Here is an 11,559-nt window from a genome sequence, read left to right on the forward strand (position 1 = left end):
ATGCAAACATATCCAGCAGTTTATTATATTTACATTTCTGGCATATTGCTGAAGGACCAGCAAGAAACTGTTTTCTCTTGACCAGTTTGTAAAAGAAAACAGCAGCAAAATCAAAGCTAGGGTATCCGTCGTCACTGGATACATCATGGACTGCTACTTCCTTATTGGGCAGGTGATTTATCTGTCACACCTTGATCTCCCTCTGTTGGCTGCAATGATTCATCTGGGGTCCCCACATGGCAAGTCTTCTTGCAATGAGATGAATGGATCCATGTTAGTAGTCCTGCACAGCAAACTGCAGTCAGGGTTGTCAGCAGGACTTGGAAAGGACCTTTCCACGTTGGGCTGAGGCCGTTCTTCCTCTGGAAAATTTTGTCATAAACCCAATCACCCGGTTGTAGTTGATAATGGTCAGGAGGCTTGGGTAACACTGCTCTTACTGTTCAATGATATTGCTGCAAAATACGAATCAAAGTTCTTACAATATGAGATCATGGTATCATCTGACAAAGTTAAATCGGCATTTCCCACGGGAGGGCTAGCTGGAAGGGCCATAGGTCTCCCCATTAATATTTCATATGGACTCAACTTCCTGGTGGCATTCGGTGAAGCCGTCATAGTCATTAATGCTAAGGGGAGGGCTTCAGGCCGGTTTAAGTGGGTTTCAGCATAAATCTTCAAAATTTTATTTTTAAGGGTCCTGTTTACCCTTTCCACTAATCCAGATGACTATGGATGGTTGGGACAGTGAAGACTGGACTTAGTATTAAAAACTTTACACACATGCCTTTAGTCAAGAATTATTAAAATGTGTTCCCTGGTCACTATTGATAGTAAATGGTATACCGAATCTTAGTATGTATTCCTACAGAAGTTTTTTCACAACTGTAACTGCATCAACTTTGCGACATGGGTAAGCTTTTACCCATGCTGATAACGTACACACCACCACCAAAATAAATTTAAATTATTAGTCTTAGGCATCTGGATGAAGTCCAACTACATGTTACAAAAGGTCTCCCAGGTGGTGGTAAACATGCAGTCTTACTGTTGGTATTTTTACTTACATTATACTCTTGACATATACTGCAGTTTTGTACATACTGAAGTATCAAAGAGAAGACATGAGGGGCATATGCATATACTGCAGTTTTGTACATACTAAATTATCAGAGAAGACATGGGGGGCATACCAACTTTGGATAATTTGATTAAACAGAGCTGTCTTACCTGTATGGGCCAGTAGATGATATGCCCTTTTCAGGTAAGGCAGCAAAGAGGCAGGTGCCACCAGTCAGGCATCTGGATGTCGCTATATGCCGTCAGAGGATTTTATACATCCATCCTTGAGTCACCTCCGAACTTCCCCCTGTGATGCTTCAGCTTGAAAGGCTGACAGCTTTTCAAAATCAAACACGATTACTGTTGTAGTTTATCGTTAACATACACGATTACTGTTGTAGTTTATCGTTAGCATAAACAGATTTTTACAACAATCTACTACTGCTTGCTTAGCAGCGTGGTCTACCAAATTATTACCCTTTGTTACAATATCTATACCTTTTGTTGTGCACAACATTTGATTACAGACAGCTTCTTAGGTAGTAAAAGTGCATCTAACTACCATGAATTCTTAATTTGATTTCCTGAAGAGGTCAAAAACCCTCTCTCTTTCCAGAGTTGCCCAAAATCATGTGCCACCCCAAAAGCATAATGGCTGTCTGTAAAAATATTGGCCACTTTGTCTTTGGCTAACTCACAGGCCTTTTGCAGAACCACTACCTCTCAGCTATTTGAGCAGAGTGAACACCCTCTAATCTTTGTTTCAACAATATTGTCTCTTTGGTGCAGACAGCTATTCTTGCAGTCAGTTGCCCTCTTTGATTTCTTCCACAGGCACCATCCACAAACAAGCTCAGGTCAGCATTGGGTATAGGAGTGTCCTTTAAGTCCTTCCTAGGAGAAAGTAAATAGTTAGTGACACAAACACAGTCATGCTCTTCACCATTAGGCAACTGAGATGCTGGATTTAGAATGTGACAGCAGATCAGAGAAATAGATGGATCAGAAAGAAGTGTAAGTTCATATTTAGTTAAACATGCAGTCAAGAGTGGTTGAGTTTTCATTTTGAGCAACAGAAATGATACAGATTGAGGGACAACTACTGTAATGTCATGCCCAAGCACCAACGATTGTGGAAGATTAATTAAAATGGTAGCAGCGGCACTGCTGTAATAAGCTAATGGACGATAGCTGTCCCCATGTTTCTGTGCAAATACTCCTTGAGCAAATCCATTTATTTCATGACAGAATAAAATAAAAGTGTTATCATAGTCTGGTAACCCTAAAGCTGGGGCAGTAGCTAAAGCTAGTTACAAATTCTGAAATGAATTTACCTCTTCACTATTCCAAAGGAGATGCTCTGGTGTATCCTGCTTTAAGAGAGTTGTCAAAGGTTTGACAATTTCTGCGTATTTAGGGATCTACTGCCTGCAGTATCTTGTCATACCTAGGAAAGATCTGTCACTGAGTAGTCGGATATGGGGCCTTAGATATTGCATCAATACAAGATGGTAACACTTGCCTGCTACCCTGAAATATTAAATGACCAAGATAATGTACCTTAGGTGACCACAATCACAGTTTTTCTCTAGACACTATGTGTCCCTTTTCTGCAAGGATAGTGGCTGCTGACATTGCTGAAAGGAATTTGATGCTATTAGTAAATCATCTAGGTATTGTACTAACACAGACCCACCTGGAAATGTCATATTCTCCAAATCTTTTTTCAGAATTTGGGAAAATAGTGAAGGAGATTCAGTATATCCTTGTGGCAACTGTGTCCAGGTATATTGCTGTCTCTGATAAGTAAAAGCAAACAGAAACTGACTTTCTGGGTGAATAGGTGTAGAAAAGAATGATGAATGTAAATCTGTTACGGAAAAGTAACTAGCTGTAAGAGTTATGCAACTCAATATTGTTGCTGGATTTGGAACAACAGGAAAAGTAGACAGTACTCCATTATTTAGAGACCTTAAATCTTGTACAAATCTATAAGTAGCCTTTCCTGGCTTTTTCACTGGGAAAATAGGAGTATTACAAGGGCTTTTAGCTGGTATTATTCCTTGCTGTGTCAGACACTGAATTACAGGTTTGATTCCCTGCTCTGCTTCCGGCTTTAGTGGATATTGTGGAACTCTAGGAAGTGGTTTGATAGGTTTAATTTTATTTTTACTGGTTCTGCTGATTTCAGTATACCTACTTCATTTGCATGCTTAGCCCACAAGTTTGCAGGTACCTGCTGTAGTAACTTTCCGTCTGCCTGTATGCTTCCAACAGGCTGTTACTCAGCTTCTGCTAAAACTGCCAATACTTCCTCCTCTGCTTCTCTCGGAACATCCAGATACACCCCTTCTGAGGTACAGCAAATAGTACAATCCAGCTTGCATAACAAATCTCTTCCTAGCAGATTTGCTGGTGCAGTAGTACTCAAAAGAAAAGAATGCTTTTCTTCACTTGGACCTAAATAAATGGGGATGGGTTCTGAAACAGGATATGTAGCAGTAGCATTTGTCACTCCTACTGCCTTTACTTTATGCTTTGATACTGGTACTTGACTATCTGAAGTAATTTTTAACACTGACCTAGTGGAGCCAGTGTCCACTAAAGATGGGGTTTCCTTTGAATTTCTTTTCATCTTAACGTAAGACCCTTTTTGATCTATTGGCAGTAGTAGAAGATTAAGATTTGCTTCTGATTTATTTCCTGGACCAGGTCAGTATGGGGCTTCCTGACTCCTTCCAATCTGAGGAGGCGGTGGAGGAAAAACTGCATTATTATAATTTGGTTGCCATTCAGTCCAAGTATCTTGGACTCTGCATTTGCCTGTGCGGGCATTCCCCACTCCAATGTCCTGCTTCTCCACAATTGAACTAAGATGTGTTAGATGAAGCCGGAACGGCACTGCCAGCTCGTTGTTGCCAACCAGCTGCACCTTGTTCCCCTCGGCCATCACTTTTACTAAATCCTCTAACAATTCCTCTACCCCTACCCTTGCTTCTGCCTCGACCCCTTGGGCTTTCCAGCTGCCTGATTTGTAAAGTTAACAGCTTATCCTCAGTATCCTTTCTCTGTTTTTCCTGATACTCTGTACAGTGGTTTGCAGCACTTAATAAAGACTCTAAGTCCTTCCCTTGCCAGTCTATGAGCACTTGCTTTATTTGATTTTGTACAAGGACTTGCAGACCCTACATAAAGGCTGCTGCAGTAGCTGGCTTAGCTTGATCTTCTGGGTCTGGTATTCCAGAATGTCTAGCAAATACTGCTTTAAGACGACCCAGGGGTTTCCCCTTTATTTTGTTTACATGCCTGTATTTTAGATCAGTCAGTCCTAACTTGACAGACGTCCGTAATTTCATTGTTCTGTTAACGCATTCCCTGTGAGAGTGAAATCTGTTATCTTAGCCTTTTCCAGTAACTGCTTCCTTATTTCATCTGAAGTAACTACCCTAAGCAGCTGATTTAAATCTGTCAAATTAGGATTTTGACATTCAATTATAGTTTATAATTCCTCTTTGAATTTTAATGGATTTTTTCTAATATTTGGAAAATATTTGGGCATAGTATGCAAATCAGCAGGGCTCCAAGGAGGATGAACAAGTTCTGTATTGTTAGCCCCCAGAATTTCCCTGAGAGGTGCCAAAAGATCCCCTGCAGTGGTCATGATCTCCTTTTGTACCCTGTCATGTGAGCGTGAGATACTGGAGTGTCAAATACTAATGCCCCTGTTGGGGAAGTAGAAGCGATCTGAGAAGGATAGGAAAAAGAACCCTCCTCAACTGCAGATGCCTGTTCAGAAGATGAAGATTGAACAGGGAACTAGTCTGAGATGTACCAGTATCACATGAACTGGGTGTCCAATGGACAGTGGACTGAAAGGTAGGGAACTGAGAAACAACAGAGTCTTGTACAACAGGTACCCATACCTGCGCATATGGGGGATGTGGTGCAGTAGCTACTTGGGGATTATCATCCTCTTCAGAAGTTTCTGCTTTTTGGCCATCCTCAGTTTGTTCCAAACTTGCTAACACAGTATAAAGGGATCCGTTTTTACTGGTCTGTACTGCCTTTTTAGCCTATTTTACCTGTTGCAACAATTTCTTATTAGCATCCTGCAACCTTGTTAATGCTGACTCTTTTTCCCTTTTACGTGCTTCACTGTACCAGGAATAAAATGCTGTCATTTGTTCCCCCACTTACTTTGCTTTTCTTCCAAAGTAACTTTCAGTGTCACTAATTTAGTCTTATCATAAGTTCCATTTAATGGAAATACCCGACCAAAACAATTCTTAGTAAGCTGAAACCAGTCATGCAAATATTTACAACTTTCCTTCCATAGTTAAAATACATAGAATATGCAGGTGTTCCCTTTTCAGGGATTTGATCTTGCTTGCTTATCCTTGCTCCCATTTTTCTTATTTTACAAACAAATAATAAAACAATGTTAGGCTTACATTACAAATCCTGGATCCTTGCAGTTCAGAAGACAGAAAATAATTGTAGTAATCCACACACCATAGAGGGAGGGAAGGGTAAGAAGTCTGTCGGCGTGCAACAACAGAGGAGAGGTTTCGATCAGTCTTTTCCCACAGCATCCCCTTGCTTTCATCCCGGCGCCTGCTCAAAAGTTACAGCTCCAGCATTGTGATTGGGATAACGGGGTGGATAGGTACTGTATCCAGAACTGACCACTCTTTCAGACCCTCTGAGGGTACTTCCACGCAATCACACGTAAATTCCAGCATGCTGTGGGCTCATGAATTTATTTTAATAATGCATACTTCTATGTCCCAATCATGCGGTGGGCTCATGAATTTGTTTTAACAGTTTATAGTCTACGTCCCAATTATGCGGTGAGATCATGAACTTGTTTTAACAGTTTACAGTCTACGTCCCAATTATGCAGAGGGCTTATGAACTTGTTTTAACAGTTTACAGTCTACGTCCCAATCATGCGGTTGGCTCATGAACTTGTTTAACTTTATCTTTAACTTTTTCTCTTTTTTTTTTCTCATTCATTCATACATTGACAAAAGAAAACATCTCTCATACCTCTTACCTTTCAATCCTGAGGGTACCGCCCTTGACATAAAGCACCACCTTGTGTTAATTTGTCCTTGACTGTATGTGCACATACATTTACTATTCTCATTTGCTGTGGGGTCCTCCCACTATTACTTTGTATACCTTACAAACAACTCAGTCAAACAAAAACACAGTCATTCACTTATTTTACATTTTGCTAAAATTGTCTAAAAGAGAGGGAAAAAAAACACAAACCAGCCCCTTTTTCGTTTATAAAACAATTTCCCTGCCAAGGCTAGTATGTTTGCACATCCTGAATAGCTGCACATCTGAGTCTCTGACTATTCCATACAAAGCAGTGTGGAATTCACAGAAAATCTGTGATGGGCCCTGTTCCAGAACTGCCTTGCAGCAATACCAAAGTTCAGATCCAGAGCACGGCACCAAAATGTTAAAGTCATAAATAAATAAATAATGTTAAAAATTTACCTTGTATGTTTTCAGTCAGGAACAACACTTCAGGATGTACAAACAGAAATTTTATTTACAGCGCTGGGAGACCATCTTCATAGCAGTTGGTAAATTAGTCTCTCTGAACAGAGAAAAAACACATCTTTTATACACTTTTCTTATCAAACCAGTCATGCAAACTTTTACGTTTACAATAACTACAACAAATAAACGACTTTGAAAATGTTCTCATCCCTTGTGATACTTGCCTTGGACTTCACGTGAACACCTTCCTATACATGACCCAGCTGCTTCAAGGGGTCTTGTTTTCTTACCTTGAATGTTTCAAACTTTCCCTAGCAACAACACACTCCTAGCCAGGTAGAGTCAGGCTAACAAATTCCTTTTACAGTAGTTAACATGCCTCTGCTCTTTTCCTTGTTGCGTATTAAATGAATGCAGTTGAAACACAGCAGTAACTTTAGCTTATGAAGCTGTATTTTTCCACAGCCCTGCATACAAATTATATTTACTTTTTAACAATCAGATTATAGCATCATTGATGAAACTGAAATTAATATACATTTTAATAAGCTGATCTTATCCCATAACATAACCATCCTGAAAACCTTTCTTTATCAATTCACATGTTCAGTTCTTTCCAAGTGCGTCTCCTGTACATAGCTGTTTGCACTCTACATTTTAATGCAGTTCACTACTCTTTCTTTTTTGTATTTATCTGTGAGAACATTAACATTTAAAGGAGAAGAAGAGAGAAAGTAAAAGAAAAATCAGGGGCTGTTATTTACATTAGTATCCTCATTACACTTAAAATAACTGAAAAAACTTTTATAACATGCAAATAAAATCATGCATTATTTAAATAGTACTATTAAAAAATATTTTACTTAAAGTTTCTCCCTCCTCTTCCCTCTCTGAGTATTTTTGAGAACATTAATGACATGAAGTAGGGCATATGCTTTAGAATCCGCTGCAAGTTTAACAAAGTTCAAAAAAGTCCAATGTTTCCAGATTTCTTCTTCTATTCCTGTTCATCTCCGTCTCCCAAACCCTCTCTCTGCTTCATTTCCAATGTACTCTCAAATTTTCTTGTCAACTCTTGTGCTTTTTTCCCCTCTCTCAAGCATTTTCCGTTGAAACACTGGAAAAGGTTTCTCTGGCACAGTCTCTCTGTGGTCTTTATTACCAAAAGAAGAAGAACCAGAATCTCCTTATGTTTTACAGCTCACTTTTTGTTGGGCAAACTTTTGTATTTGTTTTTCAGCATGTACTTCATCAAAAAATGATTTTATGCCCCCAGGGAAAATATTCTGAAGATAGGGTACAGCAGTTTGAATCTCACTCCTGCTTCTTGGCAAGCCTTGAATAATGGAAAATTTACTCCTCTTCTGCCTGGTATACAATGAGTAGTCATTCTCGACAAACACTCTGCTGTCTCCCACTTTTAGTACTTTGGCCTTCTGCCACAGTTTTGTCAGAATCAACTCCTTCTTCTGGTAAGATTGCATTTTTACTATGAATGGTCTAGATTGTTTTCTCATAGCCAGGTTTCAAGCATACATGTGATGTGCCCTTTCAGTTAAAATTTTTGCAGTGCTACACAGAATGTTTCTTTGAATGGGTTGTAGGAGTACTAGGGTCTAGATGTCTGTATGTTTTAGGATTGTTTGACCCTCCCCCTTTCTTCTGAGGCACTTTTTCATGTTGGATCTGAACTACTTACAGTCATTGTGAGTATAACAACTTTGTTGACTTTTCAAAACCTTATTGTTAGAAAATCTCCTGCCCAGCGTAGGTTAAGCAAAGCAGTTTCTTAAAGAGAGACTGCTTCTGAAGAACATTCCCCATGAACCTTCAATTTGTGACTCAGAGTTTGTTGCATTCTCCTTTTAAAATGGCTTTCTTGGATATTGTCATGGTTTTATCCTAGAAAACTGTGTTCCTGATCACCATGACATTGGTAGGATGAAGTCTAGGGATACAGTCCATTATGTATAACTAACACTATTTTACATTTCTAGAAGATAATTCCATTAAAAGTGACTGTCTTTATTTCATCCACAAAGTGGTCTGTGAAATGGTCCTAAGTTAATCACTACATTTGCCAGTCTTTTTCCCCCAGAAGCAGAAAACCAGGGTGACAATCGGTTTCACCAGGTTCTTGTACATTACTAGCTGTGATCTAACTTTTGAGAATGAAATACCTTGCATAACCATCTTGTCCATCTTGCTTCATCTAAAAGTAGCAAGCCAGCAGTCAACAAATTTATGTATGTATTTATTTATTTGACATTTGTTGACCGGGCTAGTCCGTCTGAGTTTGTGCCCTTTTTCAGCGGAGGCCCGGGGAGAAAATCTCCAAAGGACAAGTTTTAAATAGTAATAAGGTATATAAAATCTCAAATGCAGACTTAACAAATGATAAAATGCACAGTATAGTTTTGAGAAAAAGTAAGTTTCATAAGAAGTATAAAGTCAAATTTATCAGGAGTGGAACTTATAACACAATTAAATAATTAATAATTAAATATTGTCTAAGTTATTTGTTGGCCATTAAGTTTGTGTTGGTTCATGCTAGTTATATGCATGACTGTGACCCACTGCATTGTGGGTAGTGCTTTGTTCTGAAGTCCAGGAAGGGTCATTTGCTATGCTTCCTGTTACAGGTGTCTGGATAGTCTAGTTATCACAAAACGTAGAGGTTTCTTGGCATTGTTGTCAAAGGGCACTTCTTTATGGATATTACTGTCTGTCTCTAGCTTTTTTAGAGGTATATCCACTGCAAATAGTTATGCTGCTGCCCCCTTGTCCTTTGTACACAATTTTGCCATGTATTATGATTAACACTTAGACATGTCAGTTATGCAAGAGCAGTCCTGCAAGGTCTCTTATGAGGTATTCTGCACCTTAACTTGCCTTCTGGGTTGTTTGTCAGTTTGTCCTCTGTGTCTTGTTGCTGTTGCAGAAACCTTGAAGTAAGACATAAAGCTGTATAACTGCTGACCATATCCACAGGAGCACTGTTCTGGAGCATGTCCTGTTTTCTTTCCCACCCTCTGACCTTCTTTAAGTACTACTGTGCCTATGGGGCTTTCTGCCTACTGTACATGGTTAGAAAACTGGGAATTCAGGATATGAGACTTAAGATGGAGTACATATTTTTCCAAGATCTCCAGTTTTGGCTAAAGGAAAGAACTGGGACTGGTAGTGATATGCAAACTTCTTAACCTAACACAGGGACATTGTGATGTTGCTGGGTAAGCTCCTATTCAAATTGATATGGGTGCTGAGAAATGTTTGGTTACTATAGCTGGAAGAAAGCAAGTACCATACATTTAAGATGTAGTGCCGGAGCATCTCACAGAGATCTTCAGAGATGTTAAGTAATCACTTCTCTGTATTTTTCACAAGTGGCTGAGCTGTGCAACTTTTTATTAGAATATCTAATACTTTAATTTTCATCTGCCAACTTTAGGCAAGAGAAAGGTGCCTCACTACAAGAAGTGCAAAATCAGCTTGAATTGCTGAAGGCATCTGAAGAGAAAAGCTTTGAGGACAAGAGGAGAGAGTTGGCAGACAGAATGAAGGAAGAGACTGAAGAAGCACTGAGGGAAGAAAAGATCCAGTTGGAGGCAGAAAAGGAGAGAGCCCTTCAAGAACTCAGACAAGAGTTGGACAAAGTAAAAAAAAAGGTATTTTTTTTTATTTACAGAGAAATTTAGGAGGTGGTGGAGGTCAGGGTAGCAATGATTGTGATCTCTTTTTTTTTTTTTTTAGTGTATCTATGCATAATCTGTGCCTTCTCACATAGCTTTTTTTTAGATGGTCTTCCTTCTTGAAGTCACTAAAGAACACTGGTTTTGGCCTATGTAACAATTTTTGTCATACTTAAACATTTTAAGAAGGTATAATTTAGATCTTAGCCTAGCCAAGAGTTAAGTAAGAAAATGAGTTATAATTTATTTATACATGTATATGTATACACACATGCACACATTTATTTACATTTGTTGCCTGGGGCTATTCACCTGTGAAACATAGTTTCATTGACAAAGCCTCAGTATTGCCTTCATAGGCAGGAAGACCACACAGTTCATCTTTTCCAGGTCCTACTTTAGACTCTTCTCTGTGTCTATGATGTCATTATGATAGCTGTAGGTACAGGCATCCTGATGTAGGCCATTAAGAGTGTGTGTGTGTTGATTCATGCTGAGCCATATGCGTGACAGAATTTTGTTTATAGGTAAAATTTCACTTCTAAGTTGGCTTGGAATGATCTTTCTTTCTTACTCATTATTTGGCACTAAAATATCATAGACTATATCCAGTGTTTAAATAAAAAGAGAATCTGTGATTTGCTGCATTATGGGTATTGCTTTGTGCTGAAGCCCTGAAAGGTCATTTACTGTGCATCTGTGGGTGGAGCATTCATGCTATAGATGTCTAGATACTTTAACATATATGAACATCTGTGCAGCTGGTAAACACTCATGGAGCTATCTACTTGATGTTGAGTCTGTAACTGATGTAGACTTTTAAGAGATGGGGTTAGATTTCTTCCCCATTGCATAAGAGGAAGCTTTCCAAGGACTAGGTAGTATTTATGTTCATTATATTTTCTACTACCATCTCTGTAATTCTAAGTAGTTAAAAAAGCGTTTGCCAGCAGCATAATGAAGGAGAGGGTGAGGCCGTCACTTTACCCAGAAATCAGCACATCTAAACCATGGTACTTAAAGCAGTAATATACATCTGCAGTCCAGCAATTTGTTTCATTAGTTTTGTTGTGGGGAACATAAACAGATTGGGCATTGTTTTCTTTTTTTCTGATTCTTGTGAAGGAGAACATTCTGAAACTGTGGTATAACTGTGCTGTCTTAAACCTAATAAGAAAGTTAGCTGTTCCAGCTGCAGACTGTTCTTCCTGTGGCACTTGTGTGCGAAGAGAAAGTATAAGGAGTAATGAAGAAATTCCTGGCTCTGCCTGAGAAAGGGGCTTGACTA

The 11,559-nt window shown here is 39.0% G+C and overlaps 1 protein-coding gene across 6 annotated transcripts in view; it reads left to right on the plus strand.

Annotated features, from left to right (window-relative positions):
* Positions 1–11,559, plus strand: part of CEP164 (centrosomal protein 164) — a 1,424,585-nt gene that overhangs the window by 607,887 nt on the left and 805,139 nt on the right. For all 6 annotated transcript variants that reach the window (XM_044080950.1, XM_044080952.1, XM_044080951.1 and 3 more), the window contains one exon: positions 10,031–10,247. In XM_044080950.1, coding sequence (XP_043936885.1) covers positions 10,031–10,247 — 217 coding nt within the window. The remainder of the gene's footprint in view (positions 1–10,030; positions 10,248–11,559) is intronic.

Source organism: Protopterus annectens, chromosome 8.part0, assembly GCF_019279795.1.
Source record: "Protopterus annectens isolate FY-2018-M chromosome 8.part0, PAN1.0, whole genome shotgun sequence".
NCBI classification, from domain to species: Eukaryota; Metazoa; Chordata; order Ceratodontiformes; family Protopteridae; genus Protopterus; species Protopterus annectens.